The sequence below is a fragment of the Macaca mulatta genome, chromosome 5, assembly GCF_049350105.2.
Source record: "Macaca mulatta isolate MMU2019108-1 chromosome 5, T2T-MMU8v2.0, whole genome shotgun sequence".
NCBI classification, from domain to species: Eukaryota; Metazoa; Chordata; class Mammalia; order Primates; family Cercopithecidae; genus Macaca; species Macaca mulatta.
In genome coordinates, this window is record NC_133410.1 from 7,680,999 (window position 1) to 7,704,463 (window position 23,465).

General features: G+C 42.0%; 2 protein-coding genes across 3 annotated transcripts in view; one reads left to right on the plus strand and one right to left on the minus strand.

The window, feature by feature from the left end:
* Positions 1-23,465, minus strand: part of STK32B (serine/threonine kinase 32B) — a 401,787-nt gene that overhangs the window by 146,549 nt on the left and 231,773 nt on the right. For both annotated transcript variants that reach the window (XM_028848342.2, XM_001094166.5), the window contains exon 4: positions 2,823-2,996. In XM_028848342.2, the coding sequence (XP_028704175.1) occupies positions 2,823-2,996 (174 nt within the window). The remainder of the gene's footprint in view (positions 1-2,822; positions 2,997-23,465) is intronic.
* Positions 1-23,465, plus strand: part of CYTL1 (cytokine like 1) — a 333,526-nt gene that overhangs the window by 41,750 nt on the left and 268,311 nt on the right. The window lies entirely within an intron of this gene.

The window sequence follows — 23,465 nt, forward strand, 5'->3', positions numbered from 1 at the left end:
CTTTCCCAGCTAGCTAAATAAATCTCTCAAGGCCAGGTGCATCAGGAATTCTATCAGTTCACTTTTCCTGGATAAGTCCCTCCCAGGGTCTCTGATCCACACTAATCAGAACTGGTCATGGCATACATGTGAGGCACAACTGACACCCCGTCAGCATCATCCTGGAGACTGCCTATGCCTACCTGATTGGCTGGAGTTCCAGCTTTCTGCATTCCATGTCTTTGTCCTCTTTGATTCATTCATTCATTTTGGAGTCCATCTCATTTTCCTAGTACTTGAGAAAAGGTATATGGGAGGACCGCTTTTTGAAACCTGGAACTGGGAAAAATGTATACCCTCACACATGGTTGAGTAGCAGGTCTGCACTGCCTTTGAGCATTTAAGAAACTCTAAACTGGCTGGGTGCTGTGGCTCACACCTGTAATCCTAGCACTTTGAGAGGCCAAGGTGGGTGGATTGCTTGAGCTCAGCAGTTTGAGAGCACCCTGGGCAACGTGCTGAAAACCTGTTTTTACAAAAAAAATACCCCCCAAAATTGGACAGGGCTGGTGGTGTGTGCTTGTGGTCCCAGCTACTTAGGAGGGCAAGGTGGGAGGATCACTTGAGCCCAGGAGGCTGAGGCTGCAGTGAGCCACGATCGCACCAGTGCACCCCAGCCTGAATGACAGCAAAACCCTGTCTCAAGAAACAGAAAACAAAAACAGAAACAAAAAAAAATTTGAAACTATCCTGATTCTTCAGCCTCTATGACATGTGGTTCTTCTCTGGAAGCTGATCAGATCTGACAGTTGTTTTGGTATGTCTCTGTTTCTAGCCATTACTCTGTGCCCTTGGTAGGCTCTCTCAATATGGAAAATCATGTATTTCAGGTCTGGGAGATGGTTCTTTAATCGTTTCATTGATGATTTTTTCCTTTATGTTTTGTCTTTATTATTTCTTGTGTTGAAACCTGTGATTCTTTAACTTTGTTATGTTTTCTCTCATATTTTTTCTTTGCCTTTTTACTCTACTTTATAGAAAAGTATAAAGATTTTATCTTTCAACATATATTTTGAATTCTTTAAATTTCTGCTGTTACAATTTTGATTTATAAGAGCTCTGATGTTTGTTCCCTGAATTTTAAAAAAAACTGCTATTTCTTGTTTCACACATGCAAAATTCTTCTTTTATCCTCTGAAAATACTGATCAGTTATTCTGATGTTTCCAGAGTCGCTGTTTAGCCTAAGCTTTATTATTTTTTTCCCATTTTGTTGATTGGATCTTGATGTTCAAGTTAGATGATTTCCTTGGATGTCTGATAATCCCATGCTGTCATTAACTTAATTGGGAGCTGATAATGAATAAATGGCGCTTGTTTACTATAACCTATACTCTAAGGTGTCCTGGAAAACCTTTGTTGGCACAATCTCTTTCCTTTGGGCTCCGTCACATTTCCACTGAAATCACTTGAGTTCCCTGCGTAGCCAATGAAGGCATAAAGGCACCATTCTCTCAGTTGTGTGTGGGGGGGAGGGTGCTGTCATTTCAGTATGTAGTACATATATGTTCAGATAATCTTGCCATTGTTAGTACAGTATCCCAACCCAGGCAGGCTTGATGTCACTTAGCCCAGACACTCTCCATTTTACCCTCATTAGCAGACTCACCTTTAGTTTTCTCTTTTGGGTAAGGAAGCGGGCAACCGCCCAGCTCTGTGGAGTTGGGAAACAGGTCTGTGTTTCTCAATACTACTTAAGAAGTTTTCAACAATTCACCTTATTATAGCCTCTTTTCACCAACCGCCCCCATCCCATAGATAACCAGGTGCTGCCAATTCCTGAGCTTTGGGGGAATTCTTTAGTATCTATTAGTTCTTGACACTCTCAGCAGCAACATTAAATTCAGTTTCTGGTATCCTAAGTCATCGATCACTTTACATCTTTCTTTCCACCTTTCCCCACTGTTTTCACTGAGGCCCCCTTCCAGTGTTCCCTATCTTCATAACTTTATCACTTTTAAAATATTCCTTACTGTCATTTAATGGAGTTTAAGAAGGGTAAAATGTAGACATATGTGCTTAATCTGTCATCTTTACCTAGAAGTTCAAGTCCTCATCTTTTCCAAATCTTCCAAAATTAGTTAAGTTACAAGGAGATCAACTAAGCACAGCGCAAGACCATGGGTAAACCAATTTGGAGCCCCTCACACCAGCTACCTCTTCTGGGGTCAGTGAGAAGAGTTATGAATGACACCATCACTTTCCAAAGCCTTTCATTGAGTTCCAGCTTCTGCAGACAAAGTCACTTTGCTCATCTGTGTAGGACACGGCACTGCTGTGCATAGCAGGGAGAAGCAAGGTCCCTGAGGAGGCTGCAGAAACTCAGAGCTTTTATGCAAAGCCCAGAGCCAGCACTGAGGCTTCCCAAGAGAAAGAAATCCTCCACAATGCACAGCACTGATTTCTAAGTACGGAAAAAAAGAGAGTAGAATCCCTCACACTCCCAACTCACTAGTATAATAATGCTACTATAACTTTTCTGACTTGAGACAAGGGGGACAGAATGTTCCAGCTTCCCCAGGCATACTGGAGCAGAGAAGATAAGGCCAGCCACCAGTTACATCTCTAAGCAGTAGTGTATGGGTACAGGATGGGAGGTGTACGTGCTGGTTGTAAAGAACATAAAAAAAATAGGAATAAAAGTGTTCTGCTTTTCTTCCCCTGATGCACTACCACTTTTAAACCATGTCAAAGACAAAATTCTCCCCCTACTACCGCAGACTGCTCATGACACCCTAGCCCATGGTGCCTCTGTCCCAGGCATCCCGCCAGCAGCCCAGTTACCTGTGGATGATGTGGTACCTCTGAAGATACTCCAGGGCCAGTGCCAGCTCACAGATGTAGAGTTTCACAGTCCCCTCTGTGAAATGCACATTCTGCTGCAGATGGTAGCGCAGGTCTCCTCCCAGGAGCAGGTCCACCACCATGAACATGTCCTCCTCGTCCTGGAAGGAGTACCTAGGAGCACAGAGGGACAGAGAACATTAGGGGTGGAGGCACCTTCAGCACCCTCAAGACCAATGCCCCCATTTTACAGAAGAGCAAACTGAGGCTCAGAGACAGGCACTGAGTTGCCTGAGTCATGGTGCTATGGGAGTGCAGGGGAAGGGGCAAAGGCTTTTAATTCTCAGGCTGCCTCCACATTTGTTGGGGCTTCCTCACTTCTTACATAGCAAAGGCAAGCAGGAGTACCCAGCATTAGTTCCCAGGCTCTGGCAGACAGATGATAGTTCAACTACGACAGGACTCCAGCATGTTTCTTCATCTGTTTTTAGCAGGTGCTTTAATGAGATGGTGTCAGTTGTTTGCAGGAGCTAGCCTCCAAAGACACACTCCCCTCCCAAACACTCCCTCCATTCCCTGCACATGCATGCTGCTCCCCACGTGGAGCTTGTTTCTGCAGCTCTTGAACGCAGTGGTGTTACGGGACATCCAAGTCTAGGCCTTAAGGGAATGGGCAGTTTCTAATTCTTGCCTTTTGGAACCCAGCCAGATCCAAGCCACATGAAGAGGACAAAAGAAGGAAAACCGAATCCCCAGCTGAGTTCCCAGTGACAGCCAGAGCCACTGGCCGCCACACAAGTCAGCCGCCTTGAGCATTTTGATATTCCACTGCAGCCCCAGACAGCATGTGGAGCAGAAGAACAGTCCAGCTGAGCCCAGTTACCCCACAAAACATGAGATGATTAAATGGTGGTGTTTTTACACCATTAAGTTTTAGGGTGGTATTCTGTTTTGTTTTTGAAACAGTAGAAAATTGATACAGTACCAAATTCATTTTTTAAAAATGCACTTGGGCTTTCTAAGGACTGAAGAGCCAACATATAGAATCTGAGACTGTTGTTAAACAATTGTAGGATAGCATCACATCACAAAATGTTGTCAAGTTCCTTGTAGATTCATGGGGTATAATAATGGAATCATGTAACATAATCACAGAATTGCAAAATATAATCATGGAAGCTTAGATCTGTGTCTTAGATCCTTAGATATTAGTCCAAATCAGTTAGGTCCTTCCCCTCACTTAACAGAACAGGAAACTGAGGCCCAGAGGGAAGAAGGGACTTGGTGAGTCAGTGTAGGTATGGAGACAAGAACCCAAATCCCCTGGCTCTCACTCGCTGCAGTGCCCTGATGACCATACACTGTTGGGATGTTGCTGTAATGCACCCCCACTGTGTTCCAGTATCCTGGGTGTGCAGCCCTGGGGAGGGAGCCTGATGTATGATTTGGTCCCAGGACAGGCAACAGAACTGCATGCTTACAGGACAGGGAATTCCAGGGTTGGAAGGACCTCTAATCCTCTTCAGCTCCTGTTGCAGAGATTGGGGTCCAGGCGAGAGGAGATGGCTGGACACAAGTCGTATCTATCCTCTTTGTGTGTCTTACCCATTGTTTATAATTGTTCAGAAATTAAGGCAAGGAAGGGGGCTATTTATTGTGTCCCCAGATCATGAATTTACCAGGTGCTTACGGAACACCTACTGTCTGATAGGCACTGGGTTATGTGCTGGGGACACTGGGACAAAGAAACTGTCTTTGCCCTGGAGGAGTGCACAGTGCCCTGGGAGGGGCCAGGCAGACAGTCACTGACAATGCACAGGTGGGCATTCTAGGAGTCTTTCCAGGGTGCGGGGGAGTGTGGGAAGGGAGGAGGCCAGTGCTCCAGGAGGCGAAGGTGGGCGGGAGGAATTGGGAAAGTCATTGCCCATAAGGGGTTTACCGGGTCAGGAACACACAGGCTGTGTGACTCAGACAGAGAGGGAAACAGCGTGATCCATGGCGGGAGGCTGGATCATGGCCTAGTACCCACAACCTGCACAAACAGCGGAGGGCCACCTTTGGGAGTCACCGTGGTGACATGGATGAGCAGGAGTGGAGTAAGATACAGTCCTTGCTCCTCATGGAATTAGAGACCGGAACAAACCTCAGAGATGGAATGAAGTGTGTACGGTCAGAGACTCACAGGAAGTGCTGCGAGGGTGGAGGGGGCAGGGCTGAAGCTGCCGTCTTTCTCCCAGGCTGTCCCGTGCTGAGAGGCTCTTCTGCCTTTCTGGGCAGAGGCACCCAGAGTACCCAGGGGCAGCCCAAAGCCTCACTGCTGCCCAGACGTTCCCAATATTTCTGTCATAGTTTCAAGGCACTATTTCTAGAAGTTTCAGTGAAAATATTTTTGTTTGCCCAGAAAGCTTTTATTACTGTTGATATTACTAATTATTATTCTCACTCTCACTCTCGGCCTCCCAAAGTGCTGGGATTATAGGGATGAGCCACCGAGCCCGGCCACCAGCTGGACTTTAGATCTGTTTCAGGGCCAGTATAACCTCATTCATGCTCCTTCCCCTCAACAAAGAGGAGCGCGTAAGTGACACAGTCTCGCTGGGAAGCACAGGACTACCTTGTTTTACTGTACTTCACTTTCTTACAAATTAAAGGTTTGTGGCAACCCTGCCTCCAGTAAGTCTATCAGGGTCAATTTTCCAATAGCGCCTGCTCAATTTGTATCTCTGTGTCACATTTTGGTAATTCTTGCAATATTTCAAACAGTATTATATCTGCTATAGTGATCGATGATAAATGGTCTTTGATGTCACTATTACAATTGTTTTGACGCACTGCAAATGGCATCCGTATAGCACCCAAAGCTTCATGGATGAATGTTGGATGTGTTCTCATGCTCCATTGACCAGTAGTTTCCCATCTCTCACTTTCTCCTTGGGCCTTTCTATTCTCTGAGGCACGACGACATTGAAATTAGGCCAGTTAATAACTCTACAAAGACCTCTAAGTGTTCAAGTGAATGGAAGAATCACACATCTCTCACTTTACATCAAATATTAGAAATGATTAAGCCTAATGCTTTTTCTTTTTTTTATTTTATTTTATTTTATTATTATTTTTTTAATTTATTTATTATTATTATACTTTAAGTTGTAGGGTACATGTGCATAACGTGCAGGTTTGTTACATATGAGAAAGACATGCCAAATGCCAAGATAGGCTGAAAGCTAGACTCTTAACGCCATAAAGTTAGCCAAGTTATAAATGCAAAGGAAATGTTATTGAAGGAAATAAAAATTGCTACTCCAATGTACGCATGTAAGACATGAAAGCCAAACAGCCTTATTGCTGATATGGAGGAAATTTTAGTGGTCTAGATAGAAGATCAAATCAGCTACAACATTCCCTTAAGCCAAATCCTAATCCAGAGCAAGGCCTTAACTCTCTTCAATTCTGTAAAGGCTGAGAGAGGTGAGGGAGTTGCAGAAAAAGAGCTGGAAGCTAGCAAAGGTTGGTTCATGAGGTTTGAGAAAAGAAGCCATCTCCAGGACATAAAAGCACAAGGTGAAGCAGCAGGTGTTGATGGAGAAGCTGCAGCAAGTTACCCAGATGATCTAGCTCAGATCATTGGTGAAGGTGAATACACCAAACAGGAGATTTGCAAAGTAGAAAAAAAATAGCAAATAGCTTTATATTGGAAGTAGACGCCATTTAGGACTTTCATAGCTGGAGAGGAGAAGTCAATGCCTGGCTTCAAAGGTTCAAAGGCAGGCTCTCTTGTTAGGGAGGCTCTCTTGTTTCAGCAGCTGGTCACTTCAAGTTGAAGTCAATGCTCATTTACCATTTTGAAAATACCAGGGCCCTTAAGAATTACGCTAAATCTATTCTGCCTGTGCTCTGTAAGTAGAATAAAAAACCCCAGATGACAGCACACCAGTTTACAGCAAAATTTACCAAATATTTTCAGCCCAATGTTGAGACCTACTTCTCGAAAAAAAAATTCCTTTCAAAATATTACCACTGTTAGTCACCCAAGAGCTCATGATAAAACAACATCCATCCTGCAGCTAATGGATGAAGGAGTAACTTTGACCTTTGAGACCCATTATTTAAGAAATACATTTTGAAAGACTATAACTGCCATAGATAGTGATTCCTTTGATGGATCAGGGCAAAGTAAATTGAAAATCTTCTGGAAAGGATTCACCATTCTAGATGTCATTAAGAACATTCGTGATTCATGAGAAAAGGTCAAAGTACTAACATTAACAGGAGTTTGGAAGAAGTGGATTCTAACCCTCATGGATGAAGTCGTGGGTTCGAGACTTCAGTGGAGGAAGGCACTGCAGATATGGTAAAAGTAGCAGAAAAACTAGAATCAGAAGTAGAACCTGAAAATGTGACTGAACTGCTGCCATCTCATGATAAAATGTTAAAAGATGAGGAGCTGCTTCTCCTATGGATAAGTGAAGAAACTAGCTTCTTGAGATGGAATCTGCTCCTGATGAAGGTGCTGTACACATTGTTAAAATGACACAAGAGGTTTAGAATATTACATAAACTTAGTTGATAAAGGGGCTGTAGGATTTGAGAGGACTGTCTCCACTTTTGAAAGAAGTTCTACTGTGTACAAAATGCAAACAAACAGCACCACTGGCTACAGAGAAATATTTCATGAAGTGAAGAGTTCATCACTGTGGCAAGCTTCATTGTTGTCTTATTTTAAGAAATTTTCAGTCACCCCAACCCTCAGCAACCACCACCCTGATCAGTAAGCAGCCATCAACATTGAGGAAAGACCCTCCACCAGCAAAAAGACTGTGATTTGTTGAAGGAAGACTCAGATGAGTGTTAGCATTGTACCTATCAAGTATTTTCAGATGAAGCTATGTATACTTGTTAGACATAATGCTGTTGCACACTGAATAGAGTACAGTATCATATAAACATAACTTTTACAGGCACTAGGAAACAAAAAAGAATGTCAATAAGACCTGACTGGGGAGAGAACCTGCAGAGAGGGAAGCAGGGCTGGGAGCTAAATGCAGAAAGAGGCACTGTTGGAGGTACTGGCTCCCACCTCGTCAGAAGAAAGACCTATCCCTAAACTTCATATTTACATGAGCAATGACTGTTTTTTTAAAAAGTTAAGTTACTTTACTTTGAGTTTCTGTGACTTGGAACTCAGTTACCTGATACAAATTTTCATGTATTTGCTACTGGATAGAAGAATATAGATGCCCCAAAAGAAACCACAGGAATCAAATATAATATGCCTCCTACAGATGTGCAATTTTGTATTCTAATAGCTGATGGACTGTTGAAACATTACATTAATAACCAGTGAGTTCTGTACTCTCAAGTCACAGCTAAACTGTCAAAGGGTATCTCATTCAGTATTCCATCAAAACTCTCTGAAGGAGCAACATGAATTTTCAGAGGGAAACTTGCACACTGGAATGAATCCTAAAGAGGAAAACCAAAATGCAAAGAGAACAATAATTTAAGCAATAATTCAGGTTGTAGCTTTTTCTCACTGCAGATCCACATTCTGCCCCAGGCCACAGACCCTACATTCCCCGGGAGACTCAATATTATTACTGGAGAACAGAGAATGACCTTTCATTTCTCTCTCTGTAGTTTTGCACTATTCCACAGCTTTGTGACATTGTCCCTTTTGCTTCTTCTCGTATTAGAATTATAATTATATTCTCATAATAGTGCTGAACATTGTCATGGAAATGATGGAGATCACAAATAAGAGAGCTAAGCTCTATCACAGTAACTCTGACCTAATGGAAAAATCTGGATAATTAGGCTCTCCTTGCAAGAGCAAAGAAAATTGTGTGCTGTGAAGGCATAAATCCTTGCCTGGCTATTGCAATAGAACAACATAAAGAATGCGATTTTCCATGTTTTATTTTTTAAAAAATTATTAATTTCCTACCTTATTCCAGAAAGGATTCAGGTGACTTGTGAAATGTATATAACATAATGGAATTAAAAATAAGGAAGACAAAGATCAACTCACAGAAAAAAAGGAAACCAAGAAAATAGAATCAGGAAAAAATACCCCAATTTATGCCTCAAGATCCTGTGTGCTTGCCTGAAATGGGCCATCAATGTGCCTCAAATCTCCCCAGCACACAGAGTAAAAAGAGAAACGCGATCTGCCACATGATTCAGAGCTGATGTGGAAAAAAACCAATTGTTTAGGAAAAGCAAGATTTTTGTCCTGGTACTGAAATCAGCGGGAAATTTCTTCCACTGGATTCTTATGAAGATAGTGTTCTGTAATGTGGTGAACTATGGGTCCACATAAAATAACTCTAAACACAGTAATAAGTGGAACAGGAATTTTTTGCATGATGTGCTTCAAGGTAGGCTGAAGGCATTAAAAATCCAATTTCATAGAAGCACTGCTACATGGGGCAAAGCAATGAGACTGTGCATCATGCTCACGGATGAACTTTCTTCAGAACAGGATAAATTTAGAGCAGAGCATGAGGTGAATGTTCTTCAGGGACGACTTCACAAAGACGGGCTCACACACACAGCAGCAAGTACTCAGTAGGCTTCTCCTATGCATTTGGCTCTTGCCAGAAGCCAAGGATTTAGTGGGAGAAGTCAGCACTTGAGTGCTTAACTGGGCTTAAGATCTTCATAAGGGAGCTGTCATGTTAGGACAAGTCCCTGGATGGACCCACACTCTCACAATTCTACACGTTCACCCACAATATTCCTTATTCCTGGAGCACCACCTCTGTCCTCTTGTCCATCACTCACTTCTCAGGTTAGTGCAGGGTTCCCAAACCCAGAGCAGTTTTGCTCCCCTGGGGACACTGGACAATGTGTGGAGACAGTTTTGGTTGTCACATTTGGGAGGGGTGCTGCTGTCATCTAGTGAGTTGGGGCCAGGGATGCTGCTAAATATCCTACAATGCACAGGACAGCCTCCACCACAGTTACCTACTACAAAATGGCAACAGCGCTGAGGTTGAAAAACCCTGGTTAAGACTGATGCTCCCTTCTTTAAGCCTTCCCTAACTCTGGAAACTGAGGCGGGCAACCCCCTAGTCCCTTATGATAATAACAGTTAACACTGATGTGATGCATACTCTCTGCCAGACACCATTCTAAGTGCCTTATTTTCTTATTTTTATTTTTTGAGATGCAGTCTCCCTCTGTTGCCCAGGCTGGGATGCAGTGGTACGATCTTGGCTCACTGCAACCTCTGCCTCCTGGGTTCAAGCGATTATCCTGCCTCACCCTCCCCAGTAGCTGGGATTACAGGTGCGTGTCACCATGCCTGACTAGTTTATAGATATATATATACACACACACATATATACACACACATACACACACACACACACACACAAACACACACATATATATTTTTGAGTCGGAGTCTCGCTCTGTCGCCCAGGCTGCAGTGCAGTGGCTGGATCTCAGCTCACTGCAAGCTCCACCTCCCGGGTTCAAGCCATTCTCCTGCCTCAGCCTCCCAAGTAGCTGGGACTACAGGCGCCCGCCACCTCGCCCGGCTAGTTTTTTGTATTTTTTAGTAGAGACGGGGTTTCACCATGTTAGCCAGGATGGTCTCGATCTCCTGACCTCGTGATCCGCCCGTCTCGGCCTCCCAAAGTGCTGGGATTACAGGCTTGAGCCACCACGCCCAGCCAGTTTTCATATTTTTAATAGCGACAAGGTTTCACCATGTTGGCCAGACTGGTCTTGAACTCCTTATCTCAAGTGATCTGCCTGCCTTGGCCTCCCAAAGTGCTGGGATTACAGGTGTGAGCCACCATGCCCAGCCTAAGTGCTTTATGTATATGCACTCATTTAATGCTCCCAACAATCCTTTGAGGTAGGAGTTATTACAAACTACCTTGGACAGCTCAAGACCTTGAGGTTGAGAGAGATTAAGTAACATGTCCAAGATGGCAGCCAGGGAATGGCAGAGCTGGGACTGAGCCAAGATAGTCCATGTCCAGAACCCAGACTCTGTGCTTGATGCCCTATAGCACTTTCCTTGCGGCCAAGTCACCATCGCTCTCCTGGTCTCTTTTCCCCACCAGCCAGTGAACTCTGAGTGCAGGGACCTAGCTAATTCAGCACCATCCCCTGCATTTAGCACATAGCCAGGAGCATCCCACACACTCTGGAATGAATGGGCCACAAACACCTGAAGCACCCACATTCTGTGGGGCACACTGGGTCAGTCAATGATGTCTACACAAAAGTGGGGCATTGTACAGAAAAAAGACAGAGGGTAGAGGGTTGATGGCGAAGGAAGGGTGCTAGGCCCTGCTGTTTATGTCACTGTCTACAGGAACCTGCTTTTTCTCTGGTCTCTTGTTGTCACAGAGACCAGGAACTCCCATTAGCCTGAGTGACTCACCCGTCTCCCTCCATAGCCTTCTCCCTCCCTTGCAGGGTGCAGAAGTGATAGATCTGATGAGTGAGTCTAGAAGCAGCAGCAGTGCTCAGCACAGCTCCCTCGGGCTCCCCTTCTGCTTCAGGACCTGCCCACAGAGGGCTTATACTCCTGCCTGCTCTCTCCAACAGCCAGGGCCTGGCTAGTGGAGGGGGACTTGCAGGTGACCACGGTTTCCTGTGCCTCAGAGGTGATTCCATTTCAGAACTCAAGAGTTAGCAAGCCGTTTCGGCTGCTGATCTACAGTGGGTTGCTCTGATTGACGTTAGCATGAATTGGATACTTCCACCTCTACCTGTCAGACTCTGGTCTCTCTGTTAGTCCTAAAATCAAGAAGGGAGAAGAGGTTTTCTTCACAGACCCCCTGCTCATCCCTTAACACTTGTCCCATCTAACCATGGGACGTGGGCATTATCACCCTCAATTGCCCAATGGAGGAAACCAAGTCCAGGAGAGGTTAACTGGTCCAAGGTCCCTAGGTCAGTTTTCTTGGAAAGCATGTCATCATCAGCCTCGAAGGCTGCTTACAAACTAAAGGTCAGCCATGCTAATAACACAGGAAATACACGTGAACACGTATGAGGGAGGTAGTGCCTGTTGCTGGGGGAAATCTGGAGTTGGAACAGCTTGGTTCAGCTCCTCCTCTTACCTGATGAGGGACTGACTCTCCATCTCACCTTGCCCAGGGCCTGGCCAACAGTGGAGCATCCACAAAACTTACGCAGTTGTTAAAGGTAGGGGAAGTGGAAAGGGAAAGGAAGAGTCTGGAGAAAACCCTAAACCTTTTTAGTCTCCAGGCAGCATGATGCCACTTGAACTATTTGAAACAGGTACCTTTCTTCTTCTTCCTGAGGCAAAAGTCACTGGGTGCCCAGAGATGATTCTGTGGGATTCAGAAAATCTCTGCAGCCAGGAAAAGCCACATGTCTACAACACTCATCTCCTGTGTTTTTACTGGGTGGCATCTGCAGGAGCAATGAGCTGGGCATCTCCTCAGGCCACTTTCCATTCCATCTGACCACTGAGGGAAGCAGATGGAGGGGAGGTCTCACCCACTATGCTCACCTCTAGCGATTCTTAAAAATGTAACAGCCAGCAAGAGAGGAGCTAAGAATAGCCTCACAGGCTACAGAAATCCAACTATGGAGCGCTGGGCTTTCTGACAGCTCATATTGTACAAGGAAAAAAGAGCTTATCAAGCCTGACTTGTGCTTGATACATGTCTTTAATAACATTCACAATTATAAGGTTTTTATTATTTTTTTTATAGACAAGGTCTTGCTGTATTGCCCAGGCTGGTCTTGAACTCCTGCCCTCAAGCAATCCTCTTGCCTTGGCCTCCCAAAGTGCTGGGATTACAGGTGTGAGCCACTGTGTTCAGCCAGCCCCCCGCTCCCCCCCACCCACCTTTTTTTAAATTTGACTTGAGGTGCAAGAGTCTTAAAGCCACTCAAACATGATAGCTCTCATCGTTCTTCACACCGGACTGATTCTCACCTCCTATCTCCTTTCCAGGAAGCCGAAGGAAGCTGGTTAGCTTCCAGTTGCCTCCCGTATACCAAGGCAACAACATAGGAACCTCTCAAAGCCATCCAGCACTTCCAGGCAGAGGCAGTTTGGGGCAGGAGCGATTGTGTGATGAGGCGAAGGCAGGCTACAGATCCACGTTGCCCCCGTCCCACTCCATGGAGGGGCTTTGAAACAGGCACCAGGGGCTTTTGATAGAGGAGACAATGGGATAAATGCACAACAAAGGAGAGGCATACATACTGTTCACGGGGACAGTGAGCCTGAAACAGTAGCTCCAGCTCCCTTAGCAGTGGAAAGAAAGCAAAGGGCAATGCAGAATGACCAATGCAGCTCTCACCACTTGATTAAATAAGATGAAGCCAAACTGCTGTTCTTGGGCCAAATTCCAAAAGAAATTTATAACTTGCATTCTCTTACAAGGGGCATTGAATGAAAGAATGGGGAAGGAATAATGATAACTCACACACGCTGAGTGCTTCCTATGTACTAGCCATGGTCCTAAGTGCTTTTTATAATACCACTGACAGAGGCTCCTGGCTCTATGTGAGCTTTTTACATTGGAGATGTCACTTAATCTTCCAATGCTTTAGTGCAGGCATTATTATGGCCATTTTAGAGGTGACAGAACTGAGGTTCGGAGAAGCTGAGTAACTTGCCTAGTGTCGCACTCAGCTTTGCTCCAACCCCCTCCCTCTGAAATCCTTTTGCCAACCACACCTTCAAAGCCCTTTTATACTCTCTCAAAGACCCTTCCCTTCAGCCACACAGTACACACCCTTCTGAGTCTACAGTGATGAACTTTTCAGCATTCAGGACACATGCATCGTTTGTTGAATATAATCAACCTGTTCCTAAAAACCAGTCATTCTGTTTGAAGACACTGAAAATATATTTCCCATTACTTTAAGTGGGAAAAATTACAATGCATCGCTCTTCAAACCAAATTTCTCAACCAATTTCTTCAAACACAAGGTAAACACAACAAAATAGACAGGAGATCCATCTGCTAATATGTCAAGTGTTTCCATTCCATCCTCATGATCAAACACTAAATATAGTGAATGATGTTTTAGTTTTGGGTTTTTGCAGTAACAGGGTCTTGTTTACCCTCAGCAGTGTCTGAGACCCACATCCCTGTGGCGATAGATACTTAATATGATTTTTCAAACTGACTACACTTGGTGCTGATGTTTCACTAGCTGTACCTGAAATGTTACTTGAGACTTGCCCTGATATCACATTGTAAAAATGTTATATTGAGTTTCAGGACTGTAAATCTAATTTTTTCCATATAAACAATAGCTGAAAAAGTATTGATAGATACATCCAGGGTTGAGTCATGTGAAATTGCCAGTGTTTACCCAGTTTTGACCACAGAAGTAAATTTCATATGGTTCAATCTAATACAGTCCACACAGCCTTAGTAATAAAAATCAAGAGGCACTGGACCAGGAAAATGTTAACTGCAGAGGCGTTCTGCAGGGTGAGTATGCCTGAACGTTTGCTGAACACCTGCTATGTACCAGGCCCTATCATGGGAGGGGGAATCATTCATCAACCAGATGTGGTCGCTCTACTCAAGGTGCTCACTGTACTCTAGGAGGGGAGGACCTATCAAAAAAGGGGAGGGATTCTGAAAGGGAAGAGATGTCTAGGTAGAGTGGAGACTTGAATTGGCTCATCAATGTCTGTTCCACCCTCCTGCAAGAATGTCTTCCTGTAACTGCAAAGGCTAGAAATCTGCCAAGCTCATTTCCCAGACTCCATGCAGCTAGAGCTCCTTCATGATGTAGGTTTCTCAGTAAGTTGCATCCACGTAAGACTCAGCAAAGTGGGGCGATGTCTGAGGTCTCATTCTGGGAGGCAGCTTCTCAGCTGCAGCAGGGGCAGCCACATCCTCTGCAGGTCAGTTCTCCCTGTGACTTGGGGCAGAGCTCTGAGTTTCAGCCCAGAGTCAGTTCTTCTGCCTCCCAGGGATTCTGAGAAGACATTTCATACCCTGTAACAAATCCCTTTCTCTGAACTAACTAGACTGTATTCTCTTCCTTGAAGCTGAGCCCTGGTTGCTACAACCAGAGAAGAGCAGAGAGCAGAGACAATAGTCCGGAAATAAGGAACAGCATGAACAAAGGCTGAGAGGAATAGTGAGCATGGGTTCAAGCTCTGGATGGCTGGGGTGAGTGCTGGAGAGGGGTAAGATGGGAGTGAGGAGACCCTTCAAGAAGGGCTTTGTACATCATGATGAGAAGTTTGGACTTTATTCTTGCACAAGGGGAAGCTACGAAGGAGTTGGAAACAGGAGAAAGTCCTGGTCAGATCTGAGTTTTGGAACAGCTGCTCTGGCGGCTACATATCCGATTAGTCGGCGGACTTTTGCTTTAGGCAGGAGAGCAGTTGAGTCATTATTGCTTCATTGGTAAGCAGTGATGAGCCCCATTCAGCCGAGTACACAAACCCTATTGAAGTGTACAGGCTCTGGAGGCAAAGTCCTAGGTTCTGGGCCCCATATCCTCATTAGTCATACAGGGATTATCGTGGTGTTTACGTCCTGGTGCTGCAAAGATTTCATGAGTTATTATGAGTCAAGGGACTGGAAAACTGACTGACATATAATGAGTGCTTGAAAAATACTTGCTATTTTTGGCCAGGCGCGGTGGCTCACGCCTGTAATCCCAGCACTTTGGGAGGCCAAGGTGGGCGGATCATGAAGTCAGGAGATGGAGACCATCCTGGTGAACATGGTGAAACCCCATCTCTACTAAAAATACAAAAATAAATAAATAAATAAATAAATATTAGCCGGGTGTGGTGGTGGGTGCCTATAGTCCCAGCTACTTGGGAGGTTGAGGCAGGAGAATGGCGTGAACTCGGGGGGCAGAGCTTGCAGTGAGCAGAGATCACGCCACTGCGTTCCAGTCTGGGTGACAGAGCGAGACTCCATCTCAAAAACAAAAACAAACAAAAAAAAAACTTTGCTATTTTTATTATTCTCAAGAGCTTTCCCATGAATCCAGCCTACTGCATCCTTCTTCAGGATGAACTCTGCTCCGGTCATCCTGAAGGACTTGGAGTTAGTCAAATATGCTCTCTCTCTCATACCTTTGTACCTTTTCTTATGCTGTTCCTTTGTCTGAAAGTACCTACCCTGTGATTCTGGGCCTAGCCAATTCACCATTTAAATCACTGCAGTGATGTCCCAATATACCTGGAATAAATTCAGGATCCCTTAACAGCCTACAAAGCTCTGTGTGATCAGGACTCTCCAATCTCATTTTATCTTGCTCCTGACTTTGTTTTCTTCATCTATTTATTTTGACTTTCATTCTTCTTTCTGTTCCAGGGTTGAGATCTTCGCACTTGCTGGTCTCTCTGCCTGCAGTTCTTACCCCTGCTCCATCTTCCTATCATTCCTTCTCATCATTTAGTCTTAGTTCCTAAGACAACTCCTCAGGCAGACCTTCGTTCACAGCCTATTTTTAGAAGCCCCACTTCTTTCTGACATACTATAATTTTCTCTAAGCCCCTTTAAACCTTTCTTCATAACATTTACCCCTACGCAAAATAATCTCATTTACTCACCTGTTTCGTTGTATCCTGTCTGCCCTTTCCCCCTACACACATATACACACGTGCATGCATTCACACAAGCACACACACACACGGATGCATTTACACAAGCGTGTGCACACATGCATGCGCACACACACACACACGCATGTGCACAAGTACACACAAATGCAAGCCCTGAGAGCCAAGGCTTTCTCTACCAGTGGTTCTCAAACTTCAGCAGGCATTCAGAAGCACCTGGGGCCTTGTGAAAACACAGATTGCTGGCCCCACCTCAGAGTTGCTGACTTGGTAGGCCTGGGATAAAACCTGAAATTTGGCAACTCTATACATACAGATCTTCAGGTGATGTTGATCCCGTTGGTACGGGGACAGCACTTTGAGAAGTGCCGAGCTACATTTTTCACAGTTCTATCCAGAACACTCAGATGAATGCCTAATGAACACAGAAGCTCATCAATAGATTTTTAAGTCAATAACTCTTATCTATTCGTTTATCCTTCAAATAAGGAAATCACTTGTCACCTTCTCCAAGAAGCCTCCCAAACAAGAATAGGAGCTCTTTGCAGATGGCACCTTGTCTGACCTCCCTGGAATCCTCCAGTATCCACTCAGGGCCTGGTCCAGGGCAGGAGTGTTCACTGAGTGTTGCTTCAGTGGTTAAGCCTAATGTCCTCCTCACAAATTTTTTTTCAAGTTATATATCTATAACTTGAAAAATATATAAATATATTTATACAGAAAGTAGCATAACAGACACATATATATTCTCCATCAAAACTAAGCAGACGTTACATTTTGCCTTATTAATGTCAGCTCTCTTTAAAAAATAAAATACTCAGCCGGGCCCGCTGGCTCACACCTATAATCCCAGCACTTTGGGAGGTCGAGGCGGGCAGATCAACTGAGGTCAGGAGTTCGAGATCAGCTTGGCCAAGAGGGCAAAACCCCACTTTTACTAAAAAAACAAACATTAGCTGGGCGTGGTGGCATGCACCTGTCATTCCAGCTACTCAGGAGGCTGAGGCAGGAGAATAGCTTGAACCCAGGAGGCAGAGGTCACAGTGAGCTGAGATCGCACCACTGCACTGCAGCCTGGGTGCTGGAGTCTCAGGGGAAACTGCAGTCTGGGCGACTCCGTCTCAAAAAAACAAAAAAACACTCAAGAATTGGCTTACTCCATCCGTTCCTTCCTTCATCTACTCTTTCCAGAGGTATTAACAATTAGTACTTGATGTTGAGATATTCCTTATTTCTTTTTACTTTTACTACAATATATGCATCCATAAATCATATAAAATTGTGAAACAGATAAACATAATATATGGTTTTAGATAATATTGAGTTTATGCATATTAATTACTTGAAGCAGTGTTTGACATATAATTAAATACTCAGTAAGCATTGCTGAGTATTATTGTTACTGTTTTGTGGCTTATCTTCCCTCTTAAAGAAATTCTTGTAAAATTTATCCAAGATACATATAGATCTGTTTGTTTCGCTTGATGTTATCACTATTTTTAAGCTAGCCATTCTGACAGGTGTGTGGTCACATCTCATTTGCATTTCCCTAATGGACATTTTGCATTTTAATGTGCATTTCACTAATGGCGTAGGAAGATGAACACTGTTTCATGTGTTTATTTGTATGTCCTCTTCTGTGAAATGTCTGTTCATGTCTTTTGCTCATTTTTAATTGGATTAAAAAAATTTACTGTTAAGATTTGATAACTCATTATATAGTCTAGATACAAGTCCTTTGTCAAATACGTGGTTTGCAAATATTTTCTTCTACTCTGTAGTTTGTTTTTTAATCCTTCTTCACAGAGTCTTCTGCCGAGCATAAATCTTCAATTTTAATGAGGTCCAGTTTATGAATTTTTACCTTTATGTAACATGCTTTTGGTCTGAAGCAAGTCTGAAGACTCTTCACTTAGCTCTTCACTCTTCACTTTTTCTATCAATGTCAAATTTTTAAAACAAACTTTGTATTTTTATTTTATCTCCTTTATTTAATAGAAAGTTTTAAAATACTCTGCAAATTTCCCAGCCCGTTTTGCTACTTTGTTGGCTATGTGACTGGTTCTATTTTCTCCTATGATATTTTTTCTCAAAATTTTACAGTTTTACACTTTACACTTCAATCCATGATCCATTTTAAGTTTTTGTTTTTGTTTAAGACGGAGTCTTGCTTTTGTCACCCAGACTAGAGTGCAATGGCTTGATTTTGGCTCACTACAACCTCCGCCTCCTGGGTTCAAGCGATTCTCCTGCCTCAGCCTCCTGAGTAGCTGGGATTACAGGCGTCTGTCACCATGCCCAGCTAATTTTTGTAGTTTTAGCAGAGACAGGGTTTCACCATGTTGCCCAGGCTGGTCTTGAACTGTTGACCTCAGGTGATCCACCCGCCTCGGCCTCCTAAAGTGCTGGGATTACAGGCGTGAGCCACAGCGCCCAGCTGAGTTGTTTCAAAATACGTAAGGCATGAGGTTTGGGTATGGTTCATTCTTCTGCTTACAGTCGTCCAGTTACTATTTGTTGAAGAAGGTATCCTTCCTTCATGATACTGCTTTTGAAATTTTGCAGTTGGGCATATTTGTGTGGTTCAAATTCTGTTTCACTGATCTATGTGTCTGTTCCTATGCTAATACCACATTGTCTTGATTACTGTAGTTACATAATAACACTTAACATTGAGTAGGCTGACTCCTTCTGCTTTATTTTTCTTTTTCAAAATCACTTAGCTATTATAGACCCTGTGACATTTCACATTAATTTTAAAATAAGTTTGTCCATGTCTGCAAAAAACTTTTCTTGGACTTTGATAGCAACTGCATTAAATCACTTGGAGGAGAACTGTTATCTTTACTATGTTGAATCTATGAACATGGTGTGTTTCCACACTTATTTAGGTCTTCTTTGATTTCTCTAATCAGCATTTTATCATTTTCAGCATATAAATAGTGTAAATGTTTTTGTTACATTTATATCTAGGTAGTTTATTATCTATGCAATGACTGTAAATGGGATTTTTAAATTGTTGCTTTCCGCCTGTTTGTTGTTAGTATATAGAAGTGTGATTAATCTTTAGATGTTAATGCTGTATACTGTAACGTTGTTGTCACAGTTCTAAGTTGATCTTTATGCATGAATGTTGTAGAGCACAACCTTGCTGTCACAATTGTACACACACACACATACATACTTCTTAGTTCCAGGATATTTTAATTTTAATAAATTTGTTGTTATTTTTTAATGTAAACAACGATGCCATCTGAAAATAGAGACAGTTTTATTTTCTTTTTTCTAATTTATATGCCTTATTTTTCTCTTGACTTACTGCAGTGGCTAGAACTTCCAGTAGTTTACTAAATAAGAGTAGTAAAAGCAAAAATCCTTATCTCATGCCCAGTCTTAGGGGGAAGGCATTCAGTCTGTCACCATGATGTTCCTTATAAATTGAAAAAGTTACCCTCTATTTCTAGTTGCCTGAGAGTTTTTATCATGAATGTTTACCACAGATGTTAGATGCAGAAATGCTCTTTCTGCATCAATTGATATAACAATAGGATTTTTTCGTTAGCTTGTTGAACATGGTAGATTACATCGACTGCTTTAAAAATATTGAACTAGCATTGCATGTCTACAGTGAATCCCAAATTGTTGTGGTGTGTAATTCTTTTTGCACATTGGTAGATTCTACTCGATAATAGGTTGGAGCAAAAGTAACTGTGGTTTTTGCAAAAAAACAGTTACTTTTGCTCCAACCTAATAATATTTTGGTTTAGATTTTTGTATCTATATTCAAGAGCTATGTTGGTCTTTCTTTTATCATACTGTCTTCATCTGCTTTTGTTATCAGGATAATACAAGTTTCATAAAATGAATTTAAAAGTATGCACTTCTCTTCCATCTTCCAGAAGAAATTGTGTAAAACTGGTGCTAATTCTTCCTTAAACATTTGATAGAATTCTCTCATAAAAACATCTGAACCTGATTTAATTTTCAGGAGCTACTGTGAATTTAATTTATTTAACAGATATAGGAGTGTTTATTTTTTCCTTGGTTGAATTTTGGTAGTTTGTGCTTTTTGAGGAATTGGTCCATGTCTTTTAAGCTGTCAAAATTATGAGTAAAAATGTGTTCACAATATTCTCCTTATCTTTTCAATGGCTGCAGAATCTGTATTGGCAGCCTCTGTTTAATTCCTGGTTTTCATTATTTGTCCTTCTTTCATTTAATGTTTGCCAGTCTTGCTAGAGCTTGATCAACTTTCTTAAATATTTTTGAAGAATCAGCTTATCCTTTCACTGATTTTCTCTATTGCTTTCCTGTTTTCAATGTCGTTGATTTCTACTGTTTATTATTTCATTCTTTCCGCTTGCCTTGGGTTTATTTTGCTCTTTTAAATTTTTATTATTATGTTTAATTGACCCATAATAGTTGTACGTATTTACGAAGTACTGTGTGATATTTTGATACATGTATGCAATGTATAATGATAAAAATCAGAGTAATTAGCATAAGCATCATCTCAAATGTTTATCATTTCTTTGTGTTGGAAACATTCAAAATCTGCTCTTCTAGGTATGTGAAAATATACAATAAATTGTTGTTAACTAAAGTAATTTTATAGTGGTACAGGATTTTTTCTATACCACATCTACATAGGACTTTTTTCTCCTAGGCAGATGTATTTTTATATCTGTTAACCAAGCTTTGGCTATCCTCCCTCCATGCTTATTTTCCCTGCCACTTTTCCCCACCATTAGTAACCACTATTTTACTCTCTACTTCTATGAGATCAAATGTTTAGTTCTTACACATGAGAGAGAATATGAGACATTTTCTTTTCTGTGCCTGGCTTGTTTTATCTAACATAATGTTCACCAAGCTCATCCATGTTGCCATGAATGACAGAATTTCATTCTTTTTTATGGCTAAACAGTACTCTATCATGTACATATACCACGTTTTCTGTATCCATTCATCTATTTGCGGACACCTAAGGTGATTCCATATCTTGGCTATTAGGAATAGTGCTGCAATAAATGTGGGAGTGCAGATACTTCTTCTGCATATTGATTTCTTTTACTTTGGATATATACCTAGTAGTGGGATTGTTGGGTAGTATGATAGTTCATTTTATTTCTATTTTTTTAGGACGCTCCATACTGTTTTTCCATAATGGCTATACTAATTTACATTCCCACCTACAGTGTGCAAGAGTTCCCTTTTCTCCACATCCTTGCCAGCATTTGTTATCTTTGTCTTTTTGGTAATAGCCATTCTAATTGGGGTGAGATGATATGTCATTGTGGTTTTCATTTACATTTCCCTCATGATTAGTGATGATGAACATTTTTTTCCACATACGCTTGCCATTTGTATGACTTCTTTTGACAAATGTCTATTAAGTTCGTTTGCCCATTTTAAAATCAGATTATTTGCTTGTTTTTTGCTGTTGAGTTGCTTCAGTTACTTTTATGTTCTGAATATTAATCCCTTGCCAGTTGAATAATTTGCAAATATTTTCTCCCATTCTGAAGGTTGTTTATTCACTCTGTTGATTGTTTCCTTTGATGTGCAGAAGGTGTTTAGGTTGACATAATCCTATTTTTCTTTTTTGATTTCTGAGATGGAGTCTTGCTCTGTTGCCCAGGTTGGAGTGCAGTAATGTGATCTAGGCTCACTGTAACCTCCACCTCCTGGGTTCAAGCGATTCTTCTGCCTCAGCCTCCCGAGTAGCTGGGACTACAGCAACTTGCCACCACGCCCGGCTAATTTTTGTATTTTTAGTAGAGATGGGGATTCACCATGTTGGCCAGGCTAGTCTCAAACTCCTGACCTCAGGTGATCCACCTGCCTTGGCCTCCCAAAGTGCTGGGATTACAAGCGTGAGCCACTGTGCCCGGCCCCATTTTTTCTATTTTTGCTTTTGCTGTCTGTGCTTTTGAGGTCCTCTCCATAAAAATCATTGTTCAGACCAATGTCCTGAAGCATTTCCCCTATATATTCTTCCAGAAGTTTCATAGATTCAGGTATTACATTTAAATCCTTAATCCCTTTTAAGTTGTTTTTTATATAATGAGAGATAGGTGTCTAGGTTCATTTTCTGCATTAAAATATTCAGTTTTTCTGGCACCATTCATTAAAGGGACTGTCCTTTTCCCCAGTAAATGTTATTGGTACCTTTGCCAAAAGTTTGTTGGTTGTACATATGTGGATTTATTTCTAGATTCTCTATTCTGTTCCATTGGTCTATGTGTTTTCATGTCAATACCATACTGTTTTGGCTACTATAGTTTTACGGTACATTTTGAAGTCTGGTAGTGTGATACCTCCAACCTTGTTCTTTTTGCTCAGGATTGCTTTGGTTATTCTGCATCTTTTCTAGTTTCATAAAAATTTCAGGATTTTTTTCCATTTCTGTGATGAATGTCATTAGTATTTTGATAAGGATTCCATTTTAGGTCACTTTTTGTAGTATAGTCATTTTCACAATATTACTTCTTCTAATCCATGAGCATGAGAAAACTTTCCAATTTTCTGTGTCTTCTTCATTTTCTTTCACCCCTGTTTTATAGTTTCCCTTGTAGAGATCTTTTACCTCCTTGGTTAAATTTATTTATATGTATTGTTTTGTAGCTATTGTAAATGAAATTGTTTTCTTAATTTCTTTTCCCACTAGTTTTTTGTGGGTGTATAGAAATGCTATTACATTTGTATGTCAGTTTTTACCTGCAACTTTACTGAATTCATTTATCACTCCTAAGAGTTTTTTTGTGGAGCTTTTAGGGTTTTCTATATATAAGATCATGTCGTCTGCAAGCAGAGACAATCTGATTCTTCCTTTTCAATTTGGATGCCCTTTATTTTTTTTTTCTCTTGCATAATTGTTCTGTCTAGGACATTTAGTACTAAGCTGAATAACAATGGTGAAAGTGAGCATCCTTGTCTGGTTCCAGATATTAGAGGAAAGCTTTACACTTTTCCTTGCTCAGTATGATGTTGACTATGGGTTTGTTATGTATAGCCTTCATTTTGTTGAGATATACAAGATAATTTATTAAACAAATATTCATTGAATACCAACTACACGCTAGGCA